We start from the raw sequence: 25,996 nt of genomic DNA on the forward strand, positions 1-25,996 counted from the left end.
GCAATGAAGAAGCAAACAGTGCATGCACTAGATATATTCACCAAAACATAACATTGTTTGCACATACAGTTTTACTCTTGAAATACACATAGGTACAACGTAGAAGAGAGAAACTTATCCCTTTCCTGTATCAGTCCCATTGACGCTAGGAATGATCTTCACATTGCAAATGTAGTATTTATAGTATCAATATTTTGGTATCAATCCGCCCCTAATCGCACTGCTTCTGGCCAAGAAATAGTCCTCCTTTACTCACATAAACAGTAAAACCAAGTAATGTTTTTACATTTTTTTTTTTGAGAGCTTGGTGAGCTTTAGAGTTTCTGGAATACAGATTTTGTCATCTAGGGCAGAAGTAGCTTTATGTTAAACCTAGTTATAATCCAAAATGGGTGGTTGGTGTCTATAATTTCCTCCTCAGTCTCCTCCTCAGCTGATACGTCTTCTGAGCACTGAACATCCTGCTCTGCTGCTGGGATCTGGGGTTTTTACTGTTTCTTGAAGTAAGGAAAATGGTCAAAAATGAGAAGATGCAAGTCCTACTGTCTCACACAAAGGATATGTTAAAATGTTTATTTAGAAAGGCTTAAAATTAACATACACTTAAAAAAATCTTAATATAATACATCTTCATCCTCTAACCGCTTCATCCTTTTGAGGGTTGCGGGGGGCTGGAGCCTATCCCAGCTGACATCGGGCGAGGGGCAGGGAACACCCTGGACAGGTCGCCAGACTATTGCAGGGCTGACACATAGAGACAAACAACCATTCATGCTCACAGTCACACCTACAGACAATTTAGAGTTATCAATTAACCTAGTCCCCAATCTGCATGTCTTTGGACTGTGGGAGGAAGCCGGAATGCCCGGAGAGAACCCACGCTGACACGGGGAGAACATGCAAACTCCGCACAGAAGGGCACCCACACCCGGGATCGAACCGGGAACCCTCTTGCTGTGAGGCGACAGTGCTAACCACCGCACCACTGTGCCATCCTAATATAATACATTTAAGCCTCTAATAAATAAATAGAAACAAGTCCTTATGAAGAACAGAAACAACATATCTAGCTAAATTTGATCACTTAGCCCTCTTACTGTTCGCAATTCCCCCTTTTTAAAGAAGATATAAGATATGCTCACACCCCCATGTACATTACATCCTATGGTTACATCAGCAGACAGCTCAGGATGTCCTTTTCATAGCAAATTAGGACTCAAAGATGTTTAAACTAAAGGTACTGAATACTGAGGCTGAGCCACAGCAGGCTTTCGTGCTGCTTTATACTCAGGTGGTGATTTTAAATAAGGCCAGCAGATTCCCATTACATGATCTCTGTGGTGTTATCAGATCAAGGTTAGGCATCACTCATCTCTGAGTACCCTATTATTAAAGGGTTACCATGGCAACTGTGGGCCGTCAAGCATCCGTTGCTTCACTTGTGCAAAGGTGTGGAGTGTTTGAAAGCCCATGTTGCGGCAGTGGTGGAGCTTTGATCAGTTGCAGCTGACGTGAATTAGAGGACAGGAGGTGATGGGTATAATTAAAGGTTAGAATGGAATATTAACATCAGGTAAGAATTATTACCTTGGATGCCTCCACAAAACTAGTTACAGTTTTCATCCACGTTTGTTCAGACTCCTATGTAGTCATGATGATTGACAATGCTTCAAATAGGGATGATGGGAACTGTATGACATGTAACAAATCATCTATGCATTGAGGTTGCAAAGACCAAAATTTGTAAAAAGGTGGAGTCCTGTTATGAATTTGTTAATGCAGTAAGGGAACTCTAAAATCCATATCCCCCTTCTATTCGTGCTCCACTTTTATTATTTTTTATTCCCACTTTTTACTCATGAGTGCACATGTGGTCAAACAGGTATGTTTGTCTGTACACATATACACATTTATTTATTTATCATTATTATTGGGGTCTCATTTCCTTTCTTTTTCCTCCAAAGTTTGAATCTCAGGTACATCTTGAACACTTCACCGTAGTTGTCTCAAACCTGGATAGACAAACTACTATGTACTATGTGAGCTATGTAAAAACTGTATTGATTGTATAGAATGCTTAAGTTGAAATAAAAAATGAGTTGGAAAAAAAGTCATCACTCCATTATCTTATCTCTGACATCTGTGTGAAAGTTTGTCATTATTAGCATATGAATTCTTCAGTTATGGCCACGGTGACCTTGACCTTTGACCACAAAATTCCTATTAGTTCATGCTTGAGTCCAAGTGGACGTTTGTGCCAAATTTCAGGAAATTACCTCAAGGCCTTCTTGAGATATCGCATTCATAGAAATGCGGTGGATGCAAGGTCAAATTGACCTTTGACCATCAACATCAAATCAGCTCATTGAGTACACGTAGACGTTTGTGCCAAATTTAAAGAAATTCCCTCAATGCATTCTTGAAATATCGCATTCACAAGAATTGGACAGACCACCCAAAAAACATAACACCTCTGGCCTAGTCTGTTGCCGGCACAGAGGTATAAAAACACTTTCAGATGAGTGCATTTCCTTTTAAAATATCCTGGTTGCTTTATCAAATCATAAACAGAACGACACACGCTGCATAACGGTGTGGATAAGAAGACTGCAGTAAAAGAGAGCATGTGATTGATTCATACATTTATTCATTATCATGTACAAATTGTATTCCGGTGGTACAAAGCTGTTGTAAGACTCCAGTGCTCACCCTCCTGTTGTCTTTATTGCAGTAAAAAAAGGAAATACCAGCATGATCAGGAGTCAAGAGGTACTTTGGCAAATATAAATTATGTGTTAAGAAGGCAAGCAGACATCTCGAGCAGTGTGATGTGAGGGGGGAGAACGACGCAAAAGTATCAATGAGTGGTCTCGTCAGCACTCATTAAAAAAAAGAATAAAAATCCATAAAATATTTTATTTTAAACAACACACACTTAAAACAAGTGGACAGAGGAAGAGTCTCAGTTGTCTTCCTTTCTTCATCGTTACACCAGCTGCAAGGTACAGAGTCACAGTGTGTGGATATTGCAGTTCTCTGAGTGTGCTTGTAAATGTATGTAGACAAAGTGTATTTTACATATGTATGGTGTGTGAGCTCACGTCTGCATGTGTAGATTCCTTTTTGTATCTGTGAACTGTAACCCCGTTCCTACCACTGACTCAAGCGAATAAAACAGGTGGAGCGGGGGGAGGGGGGACAACACAATAACATTTGGCAAAAACCCATCATGGTAGCAGAGATGAGGACATGGGTGAGCGATGAGTCAATGTGACACAGCCTGCAAATATTTCTCCATATGTCCTTGTCTTTGTTCAGCTTTCAGGGTGAGACACCGAATCTCTGTGCTCGTAAACCATACCCCAGACTGTACACAGAAGGGGGTGGGGGGGGCATGGAGGAGACAGAGTGAGCAAGCCAGTAACAGAACAAAAGACAGAGAGAGCAAAAGAGGGAAGTATAGTGGAGGAGTTTGGTGACTGGGTCATAGGAGAGAGTGGCTTGTGGCTGCAGTGTCTGATAGTCTCTCGATAACGGGGTGAGCGGTTGGAGACTGGGAGGGTTGGGCTAGAGAGGTCAGGCAGAGTAAAGATGGGCGGTGAGCTTGAGGGGTGAAGGAGGACAGAGGGGAAACTGGACTTCACTCCTCCCTTGTTGTCTTGTTTCAGAGGTATTGTTGTAAAAAGTGCAGCAGCATTATCTCGTAGTGCTCTCCAGACTCAGGGCAGCGAATACTGTGTCGCTCGTTGGGGTATACCTGGGAAATTAAAACAGGGAAACCACATTACAGACTGATGTGTACTACATGTATGTATCCTGTAACCACTGCATTGGTAAAACATCCTAGCATGGACAGATTTCATATGGCAATGTCATTAAGATGTGTTTGTGGGTGGAGTGAAGCTTGTGATGCTAACCTGAAGCTGGTAGGGCTTCCCAGCACGGATTATCTGTGACACGAGGAAGTTGGTGTGGAAAAAGTGCACATTCTCATCTAGAAATCCATGGAGAATCAGCAAACGGTTGGGCCTGGAATGACAAGGATTACATGAGGTGTTTTCAGACTGGAGGGACTTTTTCCATAGTCTTAAGAACCCCCCTTTTTATTAACCCTTTTTACACGAGATCTAATGATTGGGCCTTAACAAAGACCTTAGACCTTTAGATAGCATGCCGGAGGTCCAGAAGCAGAAGAGGCGTGACGTAACACAACAGCACTACCCTCTAGTGTATAACGTACATGTTGGCTAGCGCTTTCCAAATGGTAACAATGGCATAACATTGCAATACCAATCATGGGCCGTCCCTGCTTTATAGCGGCTGACCTGAACCTCTGCTCGGATGGCAAGGAGTTCCCGGTCAACCTTTTCCCCCCGCAATCTGCAGACATATTTGGTTGCCGTTCTTCTTCGAGTTAGCTGCTAACTGCTTCTAGCTGCGATTTAAATCTCCTGGCGCACACAACCTCGTGAAAATGTCACGTTTGTCTAAACGATGTCTACACAGACATCGTTTCAGCCCTGTTACTACCTCCGCTGTTGGTTTTAAGGTGACTCAACTCTGTCCCCCATCATGCTGTCATACCCTTAACACAGAAGGGCAAGGCGGAATAAAGGTGCAAGATTCCTACCTCCAAGAGGCAGTGTAAAAGGGGCTTTTGTGTCCGCACCACAAGAACTAGGAATGATTGTACTTCTTAAAATGCAGTTTGAGGGACTTTTTAGCACCTTCTTCAGAGTAACTTCTCTCCCAGAACAAGAGGATCCTTAAATGACCTAAAGTGTTTGTTGTTTGGTTGATCACATGAGCTGCTGCAGCACTGGCAACCACCATTTTTAAATACCAGGCAGCTGTGTAAACAACACAAACAACAGCTTATTGTTTCTACTGGGGGTGTGAATGCTAACAGAAAAAAAGCCCATGAAGGTATATGGTTGTCGGGGGAGCTCCCCAGTGGGCAGGTTCCCTCAGGGGGTCACCAGAACTGTTTGGTCTGAACACACGTACAGTTACAATATGATAGGCTCCCATACAATAGTAAGACATACAGTGCATTAACACTTTGCCAAACAGTGAAAGACTCCACATTCCTTCATGATTTTAAACGGGAAAATCCCTCATGCAAACATAGAATTTACAGAAAGCTGAAATGCTGCACCTGCAGAGCGTCAGAGACTCTTCAGTTTGAGAGCAGTGCTCTGACATGCAGTCGGGCCCTCAGGGCTTTTTAGTCCCTGAAAACTGGCTTACTGTCACTTAACCTGTCACTTCGAATCTAATTTCACCTTTCCAGATTTTAATAACTGTTGTTATAAAAAGAGTGAAGAGATCTAATTTAGCAATGGAAGGAGCACATTACCAACATGTACAGACCTGAAAGTACATTTTAAAAAAAATAGCAGCCACACAGGTACGTACACATTTTCCTGAAGCAAAGCTTTAAGTGCAAAAGATTCAAAGTTCATTTTAGGTCAAAGATGAGAATGATTCCCAAGAAAAATATATGATGAAAGAACGACATCCCCATGTGGAAAACAGAATGAACCAAACTGTTAATTACGTGACAAAGTCTATAAGTATATAAAGCCTGACTCAACAGGAAACAGGAAGTGCCCTGCAGTCATAATTAAACATGTACAAATATGTACAGTACAGGCCAAAAGTTTGGACACACCTTCTCATTCAATGCGTTTTCTTTATTTTCATGACTATTTACATTGTAGATTCTCACTGAAGGCATCAAAACTATGAATGAACACATGTGGAGTTATGTACTTAACAAAAAAAGGTGAAATAACTGAAAACATGTTTTATATTCTAGTTTCTTCAAAATAGCCACCCTTTGCTCTGATTACTGCTTTGCACACTCTTGGCATTCTCTCCATGAGCTTCAAGCTGTAGTCACCTGAAATGGTTTTCCAACAGTCTTGAAGGAGTTCCCAGAGGTGTTTAGCACTTGTTGGCCCCTTTGCCTTCACTCTGCGGTCCAGCTCACCCCAAACCATCTTGATTGGGTTCAGGTCCGGTGACTGTGGAGGCCAGGTCATCTGCCGCAGCACTCCAGCACTCTCCTTCTTGGTCAAATAGCCCTTACACAGCCTGGAGGTGTGTTTGGGGTCATTGTCCTGTTGAAAAATAAAGATTGTCCAACTAAACGCAAACCGGATGGGATGGCATGTCGCTGCAGGATGCTGTGGTAGCCATGCTGGTTCAGTGTGCCTTCAATTTTGAATAAATCCCCAACAGTGTCACCAGCAAAACACCCCCACACCATCACACCTCCTCCTCCATGCTTCACAGTGGGAACCAGGCATGTGGAATCCATCCGTTCACCTTTTCTGCGTCTCACAAAGACACGGCGGTTAGAACCAAGGATCTCAAATTTGGACTCATCAGACCAAAGCACAGATTTCCACTGGTCTAATGTCCATTCCTTGTGTTTCTTGGCCCAAACAAATCTCTTCTGCTTGTTGCCTCTCCTTAGCAGTGGTTTTCTAGCAGCTATTTGACCATGAAGGCCTGATTCGCGCAGTTTCCTCTTAACAGTTGTTCTAGAGATGGGTCTGCTGCTAGAACTCTGTGTGGCATTCATCTGGTCTCTGATCTGAGCTGCTGTTAACTTACGATTTCTGAGGCTGGTGACTCGGATGAACTTATCCTCAGAAGCAGAGGTGACTCTTGGTCTTCCTTTCCTGGGTCGGTCCTCATGTGTGCCAGTTTCGTTGTAGCGCTTGATGGTTTTTGCGACTCCACTTGGGGACACATTTAAAGTTTTTGCAATTTTCCGGACTGACTGACCTTCATTTCTTAAAGTAATGATGGCCACTCGTTTTTCTTTAGTTAGCTGATTGGTTCTTGCCATAATATGAATTTTAGCAGTTGTCCAATAGGGCTGTCGGCTGTGTATTAACCTGACTTCTGCACAACACAACTGATGGTCCCAACCCCATTGATAAAGCAAGAAATTCCACTAATTAACCCTGATAAGGCACACCTGTGAAGTGGAAACCATTTCAGGTGACTACCTCTTGAAGCTCATGGAGAGAATGCCAAGAGTGTGCAAAGCAGTAATCAGAGCCAAGGGTGGCTATTTTGAAGAAACTAGAATATAAAACATGTTTTCAGTTATTTCACCTTTTTTTGTTAAGTACATAACTCCACATGTGTTCATTCATAGTTTTGATGCCTTCAGTGAGAATCTACAATGTAAATAGTCATGAAAATAAAGAAAACGCATTGAATGAGAAGGTGTGTCCAAACTTTTGGCCTGTACTGTATGCAATTACACAGGACATGCAGTATGATTAAATTGATTGCAATAATACTGACATATTTAGAAGTTTCAAGCACTAAAATAAAAAAAGTGTCTGCATAAGGGTGTATACTGACTCGCTGGGCAGCTTGTCCACATGCAGTGCCACAGAGCCTTCCTCGTAGCCCTGCTGGTTGTTCTCAGGCACATCCATGTAGCGCTCTGTGTAGCCTGTGTCATAGGCCATCCACACAGTCACAGGAGCACCTGCTATAGCCAGCTGGCAGAGACACAATCAAATAGGAAAGAATGTAAAATAAATAAAACGGTATCTTTACTGTTAAAAAGTGTCATTTTGCAGAGAGCAACCCAAACATATGGTACAGGAGGGAGGTAGTGACTGTTTTATAATATGGAATATTCTGATGCTGCAGCTCAGTTACATTTGGCAAAAAAAGCACTGGTACAAAAATAAACTTTCAACCCCTAAGCTGTAAGATGTTACCCCTGGGAAGAATTATTCAAAGGCACAACATAAATTTTCATCTATACGTGGATGACACACAGTTATATGTACCACTGAAACCTGGCTCTTCAGATGTTTCCCATGCTCTCTCATGCCTGACAGATATAAAAACATGGATGTCTAACAACTTTCTCCAACTAAACGAGTCAAAAACAGAGGTTATCATCTTCACCCCATCTAGCTCCAGCACCTGCAATCCTGAAAGTCTCTCCTCTACTTTTAGCATCCAGAAAGAGGCTCGAAATCTTGGTGTCATCCTCAACTCAGAACTATCTTTTGATTCACAGATAACAAAGGTAGTACAATCATGTTTTGGGCAGCTGAGACAATTAGCAAGAATCCGACCGTTCCTCTCTTCCACTGACTTGGAGAAGGTTGTCCATGCTTTCATCTCCTCAAGGCTTGATTACTGTAATGCTCTGTACTCTGGGATTAGCAAGGGAAACATCCGTCGACTGCAACTTATTCAGAATGCTGCTGCCAGGCTTTTAACAGGTACAAAGAGAAGTGACCACATCTCTCCAACCCTTGCTGCTCTCCACTGGCTGCCTGTGAGTTTTAGAATTGATTTTAAGATTTTACTACTTGTTTTTAAAGCCTTAAACGGTCAGGCTCCTGCCTATATCTGTGACTTGCTTTTACCCTACAAACCTGAACGCTGCCTGAGATCCGCTGGCTCAGCTTTGCTTATGGTCCCAAGGTCCCGTCTTTTCACAAAAGGTGACCGGGCCTTCGCTGTCCGTGCTCCGCAGCTGTGGAACTCCCTGCCCGGCGATCTCAGGCAGGCAAGCTCAGTGGATTCTTTTAAACCTCTTCTAAAGACTCACTTTTATCGATTGGCCTTCTCTTAATCCTGTTTTATTATTGCTGTACTGTATGTTTACTTTGTTGGGGATGGGTGTTTTTAAGTTAATTTTTTAAGGCCAATTTTATTTCTCTTGGTGTTTTTTTATGCTGGCAATTGTATTGTATGTGATATGTTTTATCTCTGTTGTACAGCACCTTGTAACTCGTTTTTGAAAGGTGCTATATAAATAAAGTTATTATTATTATTATTATTATTAAGCGCAGGGATGCGTCTGCAGATGTCCTCACTGAAAAGGTTACTAGCCAACATATTGTACAACACTGACACCATGTGGATATAAGCTGCAACTACATCACAAGTTCAGCTTTGAGACATCAGACTTCAGAAAATAAGCACTAACTTAGGATTTCTTAATTCCTTCTCTACGGCAGAGAATGCTCACTGATAGAGTGTGTGTGGTTTAAAGATTTGAAAAAAAGGGTCGAAGGACTAAAAAGCCTCCTAACCTTGAAGACATTGGGTCGCTGGATGAGGCCCATGAGAGAGAGGAAACCACCATAGGACCAGCCATGAATGGCAACACGGCTCAGGTCCACAAAGTTAAACTTCTCCGCCACATACTGCAGCCCCTCCACCTGATCCTCAATCTCCACCTGACCCTGAAGAGACGAGGGCAATAAGAGTGTTATTTAACCTGACGTGTCTTTAAGTTCATGTTAAATTAAAATTCAGCTCTCCACCTGAATTCATTTTATTATCGGACTCTCATTTTACCATTTTGTTTTTCAGTGCTCCTTCAAATTCAAGGCCCCTCTGACAGGAACCCCTCCCATCAATGACGACTACAGCGTAGCCCAGAGAGGCCAGCGTGTTCAGACGGAGGTACTTCATCCCCTTGAAGGAGTTGTTCACCAGCTGCACCTGAGTACACATACACAAAATATTATCCTCATTTGTTTTTTAATTTACACAAAACAATTTCAAAGGAACATTTTGTGAACACAAACATATGACAGACCCAGACAAAACTGTATACATCCACTGACCTGTGGGCCTCCATACACGAAGAGCACAGTCGGGTGTTTCCTGCCAGGCTGCAGGTTGTGGGGCTTGTACACCATGCCATAAAGCTGGAAGCCCGACTTCCCTGGAAAGTCAAAAATCTCAGGTGGATTGTAATCTCCCGGGCAACCTGGAAGACATATTAACACATACAGTCATTAGCTTTACATGTTCTAAAACTATCAGAGGTTGTGGGTCAACTCCAAACACTAATGCACACACACAAATTGTATTTCAGCTCAATGGAGTGTATTTAGTGAATGAAAACAATACTTGACTGATTTAGCAACAGATTGCATCACATTTTCTTATGGAAAATTCATGATACTCTATAACCAATACTGTAGTATGTCATCTTTGAGCACTGGGGCACAGGTGAATTTTTCCTTCACAGCAGACATTTTAATTCTGAAACCAGCACCATATATAGCACCATTCTTCTGCTTCCACAATAGGGTGTTTACTATAAAATTGATAGCACCATCATGCACAGTGACTCTGGGGGTGGGGGCCCTGTGTTAGGGTGGCAGTAATTTCGTGTAGCCAGACCTACCTCTACAAAACTGTATGTCAGCCCTAGAGAAAGGTCTGGCAGCACACATTATCATTCTGCTATAGGGGGAAATAATGCTCTGGCTTGTTGACATACTAAGCCCAGGACGCAGCAACGCTGCCTTGCAAATTAGTGTTCACAAGTTCATTAGATGTGAACTTGTTTTGGTCAACATTTGCACATGGAGAGGTGAGCACTGTCATTAAATGTCTCTGCAAAAGGACATGCCATTAAAACCACATGTATGTCGACTGTGATTAAACTTTTACTGATAAAAAAGATGAACATAATTTGATAATCAGTGCTCTGTGTGTGAAGCCTGACTATAAGCTCAGTGGACCCGTTAAAACCACTGATGGTGGGGCGTCGGTAGTGTAGTGGATAGTGCCGGCGCCCCATGTATAGAGGTGATGCCTCGCTGCAGCGGTCACGAGTTCAACTCCGGCTTGCAACCCTTTGCTGCATGTCGTCCCCCCACCCTCTCTCTCCCCCATTTCACACACTATCCTGTCCATTAAAGGCAAAACGCCCAGAAATAATCGTTAAAAAAAAACAAAAAACAAAACACTTAATATAGGAATGCTCCGAAATGAAAATGTGTGGCCGAAGCCGAATAAAATTAAACGCTTGGCCGAATACCAAGGACCGAATACCAAATGCCGTTGTTTAGTTTTTCATTAGTTTTTGCAGATGAACTCCCTCCAGATTAGTGTTGTCACGGTAGCAAAATTGGGATCCACGGTACGATACCAGTGAAAATATCATGGTTCTGAGTAGTATCACAATACCACAGCAAAAATGAGGCCAATGTGCCTTTTGTCATTTATAAAAGATAAATCACTTTTCTAAAATACATCAATAATATTTCAATGGAATAAATTACTTATTGACTTATTCATACTTCAAAAATGGCATCATTAAGTGATTAACATAGGGGGGATCAAAATAAAATAAATAAATAAAATAAAAATCAACCAGCCACCCTCCTCCCCTGACAAGTTAAGAACAGTCCCTAAAGTGCGGTGAGGTTTGTGGACCGTTACCTGCCACAAAGAGAGAAATGTGAACGTCTCGTTTCTCCTCTGACACGTCACATACCTGTGTGCCGCCACGGCTCAGCTGTCCAGGTACTTTTTGGCAGTCATGACCCCCGTTCAACCCACAACCGGCAGGATTCGCCTTTCGTTTCTGCTGCTGGTTGAAATCTGTACTCGCACACCATGCTCCTGAATGATTTCTTTTGCTCGCACAAAACTATTTTTAGTCGCAAATGCGAGTAAAATGCTCGCACCATAGAACTCTGTGGAAAACAGATCAGTGTAGCATATATAAACAAATCTAACCTACAAGTAAAAATAAATTATTAATAACTTTCACTGTTCAAAGATACTCAGTAGCTCAGCTAATACCTGAAATGTCACTGGATACAAACCACTGCAGCGGCATATCGAGTGCCAGGTGGCTAGCGCGCACCGTTATTGGACGGCGCATGGACACTCACCCTCTTGTGATTGGACTTTGAACTTATCCCACAGTAGTGGTACCTGAGGTACCATAATACTACGGTACTCCAACATTATGGTATCATATGTACAGTGGTGTTTTAGTACCGCTGTCTACCGTTGGTACCAGTATACCCTGCAACACTACTCTAGTTCAGTATTACATTCTTTGCAAACCGCTTTTCTTCTATCACTCTCCAACACATTGAAATATAGCCACACTGCTGACATTTTACTCCATCCGTCACCGCACACTGTTTGATTGCGTCATCAAAACACACCGCTATTATTCGGCCTTGCTTTTCAATTATTCCACCGAATACCGAATGTGTGGTTTTTTGCAATATTCGGCCGAATATATTTGGTTACCGAATATTCGGTGCATCCCTAGTTTAATAGCTGTAATAATACATAATTTAATAGCAGAACATCATTATTATTATTACAATATCAGAGAGGCTCGTGTGAAGTGGAATGGATCTGTACTGGCCGTACCAGAAAACGGATCAACATCTAACATGAGTCTTAGGAGACAGGTTGAGGTTGCTGTTGTCACTTCCCGTAGCAAAAGGGATTTTCAAAACAGTGTCATGCAGTGAGCAGAAGGGAGGGAGAATGCCAGCCTAAATAGCTGGCACTTCCACCAAGGCAGAAACACTCATAAACAATGCAGTAACTAACCCTAACCTTCTCACTTCTGGTACTTTTAATGAATCATAAACGTTAATCACCCCTGACACAAATCGCTCATGATGTCGAAAATGTTTGAGCACCACATCATCTGATTGTGGTTGGGACTGTCTGGAGGACGCTGCTGTGGATCGAACTGGTTGTCCTTGATTTAATCAAAGCCAGACCTCAACTTTCCCCCACAGACTCAGCTCTATTGATTGTTCCAAAAATAAAACCACAGACAGTTGGGCAACCTTCAAACTTGGCCGGTCTGCTCTCTAAGAAAACCCAATTACGCCAATACAAACTTTGCATATTTTGCAATCAGGAAGCTACTGTACACATTCTGTTTACCTGGAGACTCCATCATGCTGGCCCAGAACTCAGGTACCATGTGTAGTGGGTCGCCTTCTGAGTTGGTCAGCTTGTAGACGTGAACACACGGAGGCGTACTCACGTTACTGTAGTGGCTGACAAAAAAGTCAAAGTTCTGCAGAGTGAAAGAGAGGACAGAGATGTAAAACATTAGGTAGACAGGGAAACGCTGTAACAGACAAGAAAGGAATGGAGAGGCTGAGGGAGGAGGGGATACAATTGCAATGCTACACCATATGCTACAAGGATCTGTGTTGAGAAGCCTAACATGAGCTACCGCCGGTGTAAAATACGCCTGACAGCCAGAGAACATTTATCCCATATACTGCAGACTATCAAAACAATCCCTGTGACAGCTTTCCTAGGGTTTCAAAGAGGCTTTAACTTTCATTGTTCTTAAGCAGGTAAAGCGGCCTCTCTGATCTGCCAGAAACTATTCCAAATCTTCCATTTGCTGCACTCACACTACAATCTGCACTGTCTGTGTTACTTCAGTAGCTTGTCAGTCTTTGGACGAGTGAGTAATCAAATGAATGGTTTTACCTGACTAACAGAGCAGCTATGTGAGAAGCCAGGCTTGGTTAGTCTGACCACATCTCCAGGTGAGTCATAGCTGACTACGTAGAGGTGGTGCTCCAGAGGAGTGTCTCTGGTGCCCTGGAAGTACACCAACTTTGACACCTCGTTCACCCAGATCTAGCAAAGGAGAGAAGTGAAAGAAAAATGAAAAAGGCAATAATAGTGAGGCCAAGGGACGATACAAAGAGGTACTGTTATATATTACTTATGTTTTGACATTGAACATTTACAAACTCTGCAGTTCAGCACACTGGATTAAAATAAAATTTTAAAGGTTGAGGTTTAATTTGTGTCCTTAAGTTATTAAGATATATTTTTAGTTATTTTTTTATGCTATTGTGATAGTGAGAAAGATGTGAAAGAGGGCAGAGAGAGGGGAAGAGCTGTAGCAAAGGGCCCTAAGGCCGACCAGAACCCAGGCTGCTGTGCTAAGGACTCAGCCTTAATGGTATACTCTCTACCAGGTAAGCTACCAGGCTGTTCCAAATTGTCTTTTGGTTTTAACAGAGTTTGAGATTAATGCAGGTCCAATATGATGTCAATATAATCTGTGTTTGTTGAGATTAAAAACAATTAATAAAATCAAAATCAGAGTCAGCTTTGGTGGCCAAGTAATGCTTGATTTATGCTTGATGCATCCCCAAGGGTCTCAAGTGTCTGCATAGCCAAAGGGATGTCACACCATCACACACAGTCCTATGAGGGTGTCCTGTGCAGCAGGTTTTCGCCTGCCTGTGCAAATCAGACATTTTCTAATGACGCAGATGCAGATGGGTGAAGAACGATGTTGTAGGCACGAGTTTTCCATACTCTGCACCGCACAGTTTGGGAGAGTATCGGTTTGCTATGAGAAGGAACTGCAAGGCTTATATAGAATAAAAACTCTTTGAAAACAGATGTAAAAAAACATTGCTGGCTCATATCATTTTACTTCTTATGCTTTTTTGCAGCAGAGAAGTGTACAGCTGTCGACATAAAATCAAAGGCGCCAAGTTGACAGCATTATTCTTACAAGACATTATGATCGGAGAGATTTAAATATATCTTCAACATGTGTTCTTGTTTTAAAAAAATGGGAATTACTGGATTACTGGATAACGGAAAGCCTAATCCAAACTGGATGAGTGATTTAACAATTATAGGACTTTTTTTATACATAGTCCCCTAATTTTTGGAGAATGCGGCCGCACAATGGTTCTGAGCATCTGAACATCTGATGTAGATGTTAATGCCCTCAAATTACAGCTGAGAGTCAGGACTGTATTCTCAGAATCCTTGTTGCTGGAGTAAAGTCAACAGAATAAAATATGCCTAAGTGTCTGAATAATTTCTGAATGCACTCTAGGTGAGAATCTACATATCCAGCACTGACAGACTTTGTCTGACCTTGGAGCCATGTCTTGCCAGCACTTCCCATTCTCCACTGGTCAATGTAACCTCCTCCTTGACTGCACATTTGAAGTCTCCTGCAGAAAACAGATAACACAATCCACATGCTCCTTGACATACCGAACTCTCTGACGTACACCGAGATTATTTGATAGGATGCTTTTAAGTAAAGGCAGGAGCATCTCCTCATCTCTCACCCTCTATGTGTTGGTAGTCCTCCGTCCAGTGGTAGCAGCCCGGTTGTAACAGAGATGTGATTTTATACAGATGGCTGTAACCTGTTTTAGACTCATTTACCCAAATGAATGTAAACTCATCTTCTGTCGTTTGAATAAAGGGATAGAATATATCATGAACCTGCGGAAAGAGAAGATCAGTCAGTCACTGAATCTTTACAGCATCCCCAACCATAACAATGTGTTATGGACAAGGCAAACATTAGTTTTGAGGTGGACAAATAGTGGACCATGTAGAGAGACATACATTAATCCAGACGTCGGTGGTTTCTTCATAGATTACATATGGCTGTGTGTTACTGGGCACAGCCTCCAGACTCTCCTGCCTCTGAGCTGGGTCATCTGTGACAGGGATGAAGAGAGCCGGAGGCAGCAGGACCAGCTGTAATTTCCTCTGACTGCGGTCCAGGAGCACTGCCCAGCCACTAGGGGGGGACAGAGCAAACAAAACTCAACAGATTGCTTTAAACAGAAAAAACAGTTGAATATGGAAACAACTGCTCTGCTTATATGCAAAGTAACATAAATGTTTTGGCAATTTACATTACAATTGTTTAAATAGTGAAGAGAATATTATCTGTGTCCACATGTATCCACAATTTTAGTCCCATTATCAAGCTGTATACCATTTGGTGCTGATTTATTTTAACATCATAGACTAAGTTTACATGCACAAAATATTATTTTTTTGTCCTTTATTCTGAAAAAAGACAATATTCCTACTGAGCTATTTATACGGCTAATGAAAATGACTATACAGCTGGACCCGCTTGTGCCACTTTGCTTCTTTATGTCAAAATAGGATTTCTTTTTCTAACTTTTCCACGTGTAGCAGACATGTTCATCTCTGCGAACACAGCCTCCCTCTTTCATTCCTTCAACCACCTTCTTGAAAAGGTTGGCATTGTAATAAGTGCACCCTTTCACACATGCACTGCAAACCTGAAATTATCTTCATAGTACCCAGAGGAGCTCTATGTGAATCCACAAATGTCCAAATCAGTTGAATCCAACATTAAACAAACTTTATTCTGCCAGCTCCCTAGTACAAAGTCCGTGTAATGTCTGATTGAGCTCATGTGTGAATAGAGCAGGTCACTGTCTGGAGAAGTAACAGTGAGCGAGGGGGTGCATTGATGACTTTCCTATCATGCAGCTTGTGTGAAACTGAAGAAAACAAACAACCAAGGGTGAAGAATAAAGTATCTTTACACAAAGATGGCAACGAAAATCTCTGACTGGAGACATGGCGAGATTCAGGAATTTCTGTCAGTGAGGGCCGAAGCTGAATTTGACAGACAAATTCAAGGAACGGCAGGAAACTGTTGTTTACGACTAAATTACAAACCAGCTATGTGACTGTGGTGTAATTGACGTCATGGTCCAGGTGCCACCCCTCGCCTAAACCAAACAGAGGATTTCCAGTAGGTGAGAACACTTCTGACACAGACAATCTCCTGTTGTGTGCTCCATGATTCTTCTTCTTCATATGGGAAATCAGCTACTGTTTAAAAGCAGGTGTGTTTCTCCTTCCAACCAGAAATGTGGGATTTTATTTTTGGCATGCATCTCTATACCAGCTTTTTAAACTGTCAGCTTGTGGGTTTGTGTACAATGCATCCATGATAACGCACAGAGCAGACCATAACCAGGCAAGAGATCGTGTGTGACAAACTGCAGTAATACCCTCAATGTGCCATATACATGTCCAAAGAATGCTCCTAAAACCTGAATAATATAAGTATATCCCACATGTCCTAACTGGAAAATGTTACATTTGGAATAAGGCCTAATTCAGAAAATTTCCTGTTAACAAGATGTTATGTTGGAATACTGTCATATTCAGAATGATAGTGGATTATTAGTGTGCGTGTAAATGCAGTGACCGAGTCAACAGAGTCACAGCAACACTCACTATTTGCCGTCACTCGTCCATCCTACTCTGGCTATGTATTCTGTCCCGGGAAACAAGGAGGTGAAGGGGACGACCAGTTCTTTATCTTGCGTGCTCACGATCTGTTAAGTACAACCATAAACACACATTAGGAACACCTAATTATTATTTTGGAGGAGAGGAAAAAAAAGACAAAGAAAGGTAGTAAAACACTTAAACACTCACTCTTCCTTGAGGGTCTGTCTTGATCTCTGCCAGCTTGAGCGTAGCCTTGGGATTTTTGCTACCTAGAGATGAAGAAATAGGGAAAATGTGACATGACAGAAAAGACAATACACCAGTTCACTGATCCAAGCCTGTGTGTGTGTGTGTGTGTGTGTGTGTGTGTGTGTGTGTGTGTGTGTGTGTGTGTGTGCAGTGTAAAGAAAGCACCAACCTGTGCGGGGATATCTGTATGCATCTGCTTTCCGCTCTTCCAGTGCTGGAGATGGAACATGAATAATTTCTACCTCCGTCTCATCCACCTCTTCATACAGCAGGTACACTGTTTTACCTCCATTAGCATCTGACATAGGAGAAAGAAAAGCATTTATATGAGGCAAGTGTGTAAAGAAAATAGCATCTGGAAATTCAAAATTAACTAATCCTACAGATGAGGGTAAAATTCTAGGATTTTTAAAGATTTTTTTTTGCCATTTTGCCTTTAATGGACAGGACAGGTAAGCTTGAAGGGGGGAGAGAGAGAGGGGGGATGACATGCAGCAAAGGACCACAGGCTGGATTCGAACCCGTGCCGCTGCAGCAACAGCCTTGTACATGGGGCGCCTGCTCTACCACTAAGCCACCGACGCCCCAAAATTCTAGGATTTTAACAATTTTTCATAATTAAAAAAAAACATTTTTCAGCTAGAAGGCATCACACAAATACCTTCCACTGCTGAGGGACTCCACCAGTAGCCAGTGAAACGGTCAAACTCCTCTTGGATGACAAACGTTGCTACACCTGCAGACTTGGGGTCCTCCTTGACATTATCCACACCTGGAAAAAAAATTAATTAGGAAATCTGATCCATGTCGCGATATGAGAGGATGATGAGAACCCACATGAAAATTTAAACAACACTTTATTGTCTTCAGACCTTTGTGGCAGTAAGTGAGTCTCCTCTCCTCGCCAGTCTTAATGTGAGCTATCCACAAGTCGTTATTGTTGATGAAGGCTATGAAGTCGGGGTCCCCTGGGCAGATCTTGGGGTCCATGCGGGTCCCTGAGCACTGGGTCTTGATCTCCACAGGCTTTACAGGAGCAGACTGCTAAAACCAACACACACAATTTTAGTCAAAGGCAAAGAGAAGAGTGACTCTGTGATGCAAGTACACAGGAGAGACCTGTTTGATGCAAGTATTGTCTTTAAGGTCTAGCATGTAGAATTAAGTGGGAAACTACTTTCAATTAGGTCAATTCCTGTTGTGGTGTTTCTCTGTTTTCAGCCACCCTTTGTGAATTTAATTCTCCGGTAGGGAGGATTAATTCTGATGCGCCACCTCTAAATATTACACTGTATTTTATTCAGAGTTAAATGTGGAAACAGACAACTTTTAAGCTTCCGCTCTCCTAGCATTTCCTAGCATAAGTTGCAGAACTGAAACTTTTCCCATGTTGCCTTGTGTGTGAGAGAATTACAGTGGCTGACACAGAAACATGAACAGCCCTACTGAGCCTGTGCTTGACTTGAGCTGTCTGAGTTACTGTAGAACAACATGGTAAACTCTGTGGAAGAGGACCCACTCCATGTGTGGATTTAAACAGCCCATTATTTTTAGGTGATTATAAACTAATAAAGACACAGTTATGAATATTACATACCATTTATGCCAACAGATGCCCCTAAATGCTACACAATGGAAAATCGACAGCTATGTGCACACACGGATGATCACTTTTATTGCCATTATTTCATTGGTTCCCTATAAGCCTCACTTTTACTGTGCAATTCTGTCGACTGCTGGAAAATGAAGGCTTGATTTACAATACAAAGGAAGTGCATCAGCCATTGTGCAACCAACAAAGGAAGAGGGTGGTGCTTTTGGCTTCCTTGCTAGCCATTGGTGGCTATCCCCAGTTACCGAAAAAAGTGTCACTGTAGGTTCCTTGCAGTTCCTCTCCCCAGAAGTAGAAATAGCGAAGCAGGGTCAACAGTACCACTTGAACGTGCTAGGAGAGGGGAAACTGAAAAGTTGTCTGTGTCCACATTAAACTCTGAATCAAACAGAGTGTAATATTTAGAGGTGGCACATCAGAATTCACCCTCCCTGCTGGAGAGAGAATTTACAAAGGGTGGACGAAATCAGAGAAACACCTTGACAGGACTAGGGCTAATATGAAGTACTTAATCAAAGACACAAATGTGAAGGTACACACATATTTGAAGATGGACTCAAAACAATCTCGATCAGAATTCCTGATTCAAACCAACTGCATAACAGCGGACCGCTCACAACACTAACAGTGACAAACAGAAAAATAACATAACGCTACACGGACTATAGATTGCCGAAACATATTTAGAGAGACAAGAGAGATGCTTCGTCATGTGTTTCTTAGAGTCAGGGTTTATAGCAGAGCTTTAATTTATATCCAAGGTCAATGAACAAAGATCAACTAGTAAGATCTTGACCAAAAGAAAAAAGTCATATGGTCTATTGGTCACATTTCTTCCCATAACACCTGTTACACTGCACAGTGAGCATGATGCCAAAATTATTGAAAATTACAATTGCTGTTGGGTGCTTCAGATAGGACACAAATCGGTATTTTCAAAGTACCAGTCCCAGAACACACACCACACAGCTGCACTGTTCGATTTTGTGCTTGCAGACTTTTACCATGCTCTGAAATACACCTGTCCCGAGCGTGTAAAAATTCCAAACTGAAAAAGAAAACAGCAGTGTACTCACAATGAACCCATTGCTGCCACCGTCCTGACAGTAGAAGAGGCTATTGCTGGCCTGAAAGAGGAACAGGCCTGTCTGGGCATGATAGTCATAAGAGGTGATACCAAATGCTCCGAGACGTTTACGCTCTCTCAGCAACTCCTCCTCTCGAGAGTAGGCGCCCTGGTGCGGTGTAGCCTGAGAGAACCAACAGGAAATCAGAAGCATAACATTACAATAAACATGTTTTTTCTTAAGTACAAGTTTGCTAGGTATGTACATTTAAGTGTGTGGACATATACTGTGAAATATATCTGACAGAACTACAGTACAGGCCAAAAGTTTGGACACACCTTCTCATTCAATGCGTTTTCTTTATTTTCATGACTATTTACATTGTAGATTCTCACTGAAGGCATCAAAACTATGAATGAACACATGTGGAGTTATGTACTTAACAAAAAAAGGTGAAATAACTGAAAACATGTTTTATATTCTAGTTTCTTCAAAATAGCCACCCTTTGCTCTGATTACTGCTTTGCACACTCTTGGCATTCTCTCCATGAGCTTCAAGAGGTAGTCACCTGAAATGGTTTTCCAACAGTCTTGAAGGAGTTCCCAGAGGTGTTTAGCACTTGTTGGCCCCTTTGCCTTCACTCTGCGGTCCAGCTCACCCCAAACCATCTCGACTGGGTTCAGGTCCGGTGACTGTGGAGGCCAGGTCATCTGCCGCAGCACTCCATCACTCTCCTTCTTGGTCAAATAGCCCTTACACAGCCTGGAGGTGTGTTTGGGGTCATTGTCCTGTTGAAAAATAAATGATCGTCCAACTAAACGCAAACCGGATGGGATGGCATGTCGCTGCAGGATGCTGTGGTAGCCATGCTGGTTCAGTGTGCCTTCAATTTTGAATAAATCCCCAACAGTGTCACCAGCAAAACACCCCCACACCATCACACCTCCTCCTCCATGCTTCACAGTGGGAACCAGGCATGTGGAATCCATCCGTTCACCTTTTCTGCGTCTCACAAAGACACGGCGGTTGGAACCAAAGATCTCAAATTTGGACTCATCAGACTAAAGCACACATTTCCACTGGTCTAATGTCCATTCCTTGTGTTTCTTGGCCCAAACAAATCTCTTCTGCTTGTTGCCTCTCCTTAGCAGTGGTTTCCTAGCAGCTATTTGACCATGAAGGCCTGATTCGCGCAGTCTCCTCTTAACAGTTGTTCTAGAGATGGGTCTGCTGCTAGAACTCTGTGTGGCATTCATCTGGTCTCTGATCTGAGCTGCTGTTAACTTGCGATTTCTGAGGCTGGTGACTCGGATGAACTTATCCTCAGAAGCAGAGGTGACTCTTGGTCTTCCTTTCCTGGGTCGGTCCTCATGTGTGCCAGTTTCATTGTAGCGCTTGATGGTTTTTGCGACTCCACTTGGGGACACATTTAAAGTTTTTGCAATTTTCCGGACTGACTGACCTTCATTTCTTAAAGTAATGATGGCCACTCGTTTTTCTTTAGTTAGCTGATTGGTTCTTGCCATAATATGAATTTTAACAGTTGTCCAATAGGGCTGTCAGCTGTGTATTAACCTGACTTCTGCACAACACAACTGATGGTCCCAACCCCATTGATAAAGCAAGAAATTCCACTAATTAACCCTGATAAGGCACACCTGTGAAGTGGAAACCATTTCAGGTGACTACCTCTTGAAGCTCATGGAGAGAATGCCAAGAGTGTGCAAAGCAGTAATCAGAGCAAAGGGTGGCTATTTTGAAGAAACTAGAATATAAAACATGTTTTCAGTTATTTCACCTTTTTTTGTTAAGTACATAACTCCACATGTGTTCATTCATAGTTTTGATGCCTTCAGTGAGAATCTACAATGTAAATAGTCATGAAAATAAAGAAAACGCATTGAATGAGAAGGTGTGTCCAAACTTTTGGCCTGTACTGTATATTAAACTGACCCTTCCCCCCCAGATCAAATAACCGTACAATGGAAGTACAGTGCAAGCATTCCTCTCATAGTTTTTACCATGGCTGCTTAATCTTTCGAGATTCAGAACATATCTCAGGTCCTTAAAAAAAGCCATGGTGCCACACCTCCAGGAACTCCTTATCTCAAAGTTACACTTGCTTTAAAGTAAAGCTACAGTCAAATTATTACATGAAACTCAGGTCAAATCTCTCATTCCAGCTTCTTAAATGTGAATATTATCTGGTCTCTACTCCTCTATGACAGTAAACTGAGTGTCTTCAGGTTGTGGATGAAACAAGACATTTGAGGACGTCATGGTGAGCTCTGGGAAACACTGGTCAACATTTTTCGCCACGTTCTGACATTTTATAGATCAAACAACTAATCGATTACTCGAGAAAATAATTGACAAATTAATCGTAAATAAAAATAATTGTTAGTTGCAGCCGTTGTTGTGAGAAACATCACACTGTGCTGTTTGGTACTGGCACTGCATAAACGTGATGAGAGGGGGGGAATTTACCTGGAAGTGATCCAGCATCTGTTTCCATGACAACACTAAGAGGGCCTCTTTCCGGATCTTCTTGGGGATTTCTGAGTAGAGTAACGAGTTCTCTCTGCTACCATAAGGCATTCCTGATAAGCACATAAGAAAGAAAAAAAAGGCAATTTCAACAACAAATAAAAAAGCTGTGCTCACTGGAGGGGGAGACATTTGACACAGTGACTGTTTTAATATCATGAGGCAATAATATTCTGCTGACTAGAGCAGGAAAACATGACTGAGTTCTTGTGAAAGAAACACAGAGAAGTAGCATACAGAATATACATATCATAGGCTGATGCAGGAGATCTGCGCCCCATCATCAAGCATCACTCAGCTCACCGAGGTAGTACAACCGGTGAGAGTGGGGTCCGTTCTCATCCTTCTTCTGCACAAACTGGAAGTCATGGGGAGCCTTGTTGGCAATCATGCCCGAGTACTTCCTGCTACAGTGGATGATGTCGCGGAGGCCCTCCCAAGAGTGTTTCTCCACAAAGAACTGAGACGGGACATCCTCCATCTCCACCACCTCTGTGCTGTCCGAAAGGCCGTCCACAGCCGTCATGCTCACCGTCACACAGCTGGACGTCGGCATAAGAAAGAAATGGTAAGTGGTGCAGAAATGGTTAAATTCTTTATTCATCCATCTTCACATGCATCAAGGCAGTTAAATGAGCAATTAACATTATGAACCATGAGCACTATACTGTACCTTTTACAGATACCCTCTTTATTGTCACAAAGTTTTACCTTCTTGACTCTATGCATTCACCGGTCAACACACCTCACTCCGATTCTGTAACCTATGAGCAAAGTACAGTACTAAGGTCATTCAACATTCCAAAAAAGAAAATAAACAGCAGCTAGGTTTGATTTTTTGTCTTTGCCAGTCTCCTTGACTGATAAAAATACATGCTGCACAAAATAGTTTTTTCTATCTTCATTGCAATGTCAACTTGCATGATTAACACATCACAAAAGACTGCGATACTGCACTACGTGATAATGGGATTTAGTTGAGAGACAGTATGAGTTAGAAAACTGCACTTTAAAATGCCACAGTCATACTTTATTACTGGTGAGTTTTGTCTTCAGTTCAATGTTCAACCTGTTCAATGAAAAAATGTTTCAATTTCAGTGTACTGAAAGCAACAGAAAGGCAGGACTGAGTACTTTAATATCTGTTTACGCATCGCAAGTAATGTCGTTATTGCAATATTCAACTGTGGTGTCGCATTTTTTCCTCATATTGTCCAACAGTGTTTCTACAATGACATCAGTCTTTACACTACAACACAATGTGCTCAAAGGAGAGGAGAGAAAACAAAATCATTCATAAAGATTTTAAAGTATACTGACACTGAAACATGCCACCAACCAGAGTGAAAATTAGTAGGGATGCATGATATTGGATATTTTGCCAATATCCAACATGCTGATACGTAACATCTCATTTTACCATTAACCAATAGTGATATATCCACTTTTTCCCCCACCTAATTTTAGTGATCATCAAGTCTCTTCTGTAGTAGAATTAACTTAATATTATGCATACATACTCTTACTGTGATGGCCCACCAGCAGATGGAGACATGAAATACAATACATTTCAATATATGTAATATTCACTCATTGTGCAAAATAAGAAAACACACACTGGCCAATTCTGATTGTCCATTCTAAAGCTGATATTGGCCGATGACATGCCGTTATTATCGTGCATCCCTAAAAATTAGCCGAAGTATCATAATTCCTGTTAAAGGAGCAGTGTGTAAGATTTTGGCGGATTTAGAGACATCTAGTGGTTAGAATTGCAGAATGCAATCAGCTAAAACTTCTCCCGGTTAGAAATCCTTCAGTGTTCATCGTACAGGAGGTTTGGACAGTAAACCAAATTATCCGCAGAGGTCTCTTCCTCTCAAAAAATGGACCTGGAGATTTAAACTGGTAAAAACGGAAAATAAAGCAATTCCACGTAAAAAAAAAAAAAAAAAAAAAAATGTTTAACCAACACTCTCATTGCGGAGGGGCTGCTAAATAGGGTGGCTGCCACCAAAAAGCAAACAGCCCTACCTTGAGTCATTGTTTGATTTGTCCGTTCTGGACTATTGTAAAAACATGGCAAGCAACACAGTAATCTCTGTAGACAAAGACCCGCTCCCTATGTGGATATAAACAGCTCATTCTAGGGTGACGAAAATGCAATTGTAATTTTCGAGTGATTATACACTAAGAAAACATACATATTACATTATATTCCATTCTGCCATTATATCCCCATAAATCCCACACACTGGAACTTTAAATCTGTCATGTGTTGGACAGATATGTCTCAGGGAAAATACTACACATTCCTTCCTTTATCCTTCTGTGTTGGGTCAGGGATTAGTATGACGCAAACAGCAGTGGGAAAAAGCATATACACTAAATAACTGAAGTGCCTTTCTTAAGTCAGCGTTAGGCTGGCACTGATACTGTAGTAAGGCAGCTTTAATCTGTGTTCATGAACAACTGAGCTCACAACAGATACACAAACAAGCATAAAACCTCAGCTTGAGTCAATTCAACAATAACCAGTGTCACAGGTTTGATGTCACCTGGTATCTACTGGAAATATCTGTGTGATAATGGACTGATGGGTGATTTATGAATGTGGATTAACCAAAATGTAGTGTTAGATCTGTGTATTGGTGTGGCTGTACAAGAAGAGGAGTGTCTATACTGCTAACAGTAGTAGTATTCAGCTGAAACACTCCCGTGAACATTAAACTTTAACTTAACGTGGCCTCGGTGTTATTGTGTAAAATGTGTTAAAATGGAAAGAATTACACTGCAGCTTATAATGTTATACACGAAGAGGTCCTCTTTAACTCGGCAGGTTCCTCAATAGTCTATAGCAATGTGGTTTTAAGAGGGAACAAGTCTGGTGTAATAATAAAACACCGGTACCGTTAATGTGAACAGTTAGCTAGCCTACAATAGATCTTTGTTCTCGGATTTCAACTACTCAGTCACACCGGGGAAAAATACCGGCAAATTCATCTGTGTTAACATTTCATACGGTATCGTTACTAACGTCAGTTACATTTGGCAGTGAATGACGAACACTTAAGCTGTTAGAAAATGACAGTTAACGAGCTGTGTCTATGTTTAAAAAATCTTATTTAGCTACATTTTGACATGACAGATCTGTCATTTTCGCTCTGATGCTAACTGCCGTTAGCTAGCTACCTAGCTTGAAGCTAGCGAGCCGCTAACTAGCGGTTACTGGTTTTCTGAAAAAAAACAGACGCTCAGTCGACCGTCCCTAACAAACAAGCTGGAATTAAGAAGAATACTTACCAATCTGGCCACTGTTTCTTTAACCAGGTTTGAGATTTTATCAGCTTGGTGGCAATAAACAGATTGTGCAACTGCTAAAGGTTGTATCCATGGCCCAGAGCGGCCACACACAAAATGTAGCTGGCGTTCAGATCGGAATGAGGAACCTTAGCGCTGGTGGAGGTGACACACCGGAGCGTTTTCAGGGTCGCACTGCCGCTCTGAGGCGTCGTCAGTGACGGTCAGTGCTGCGCGGTATGTGGCAGGACGGTCCAGATATTCCTGCTTTACACTAGTTTTACAGTTTCATTTTTATACCCTTGTACTGTACATTAACTTGAGCCTGTCTGGCAAATGTTAGATATGTAAAGC

General features: G+C 41.9%; 1 protein-coding gene across 3 annotated transcripts; it reads right to left on the minus strand.

Annotated features, from left to right (window-relative positions):
• Positions 1-2,625: 2,625 nt before the first annotated feature.
• On the minus strand, positions 2,626-25,783 carry LOC117272056 (dipeptidyl peptidase 9). 3 transcript variants are annotated; one of them, XM_033650775.2, is made up of 21 exons: positions 25,646-25,783; positions 23,016-23,106; positions 22,646-22,884; positions 22,283-22,395; positions 19,804-19,977; positions 17,988-18,156; positions 17,777-17,887; positions 17,285-17,413; positions 17,074-17,135; positions 16,870-16,970; positions 15,202-15,379; positions 14,916-15,075; positions 14,716-14,795; positions 13,294-13,446; positions 12,730-12,865; positions 9,633-9,778; positions 9,361-9,507; positions 9,093-9,245; positions 7,390-7,532; positions 3,918-4,029; positions 2,626-3,757 (listed from the first exon to the last, which is right to left on the minus strand). In XM_033650775.2, exons 2-21 carry the CDS (start codon positions 23,069-23,071, stop codon positions 3,665-3,667), a joined length of 2,655 nt encoding a protein of 884 aa, XP_033506666.1. In that variant the 5' UTR covers positions 23,072-23,106; positions 25,646-25,783; the 3' UTR covers positions 2,626-3,664. The 3 variants fall into 3 exon arrangements, with proteins under 3 accessions (XP_033506666.1, XP_033506665.1, XP_033506667.1); XM_033650774.2 differs by having other exon boundaries at positions 17,988-18,159; XM_033650776.2 differs by having other exon boundaries at positions 17,988-18,159; positions 23,054-23,106; positions 25,646-25,733.
• Between the last annotated feature and the right edge of the window lie 213 nt (positions 25,784-25,996).

The sequence above is a fragment of the Epinephelus lanceolatus genome, chromosome 12 (genome assembly GCF_041903045.1).
Source record: "Epinephelus lanceolatus isolate andai-2023 chromosome 12, ASM4190304v1, whole genome shotgun sequence".
Taxonomy (NCBI): Eukaryota; Metazoa; Chordata; class Actinopteri; order Perciformes; family Serranidae; genus Epinephelus; species Epinephelus lanceolatus.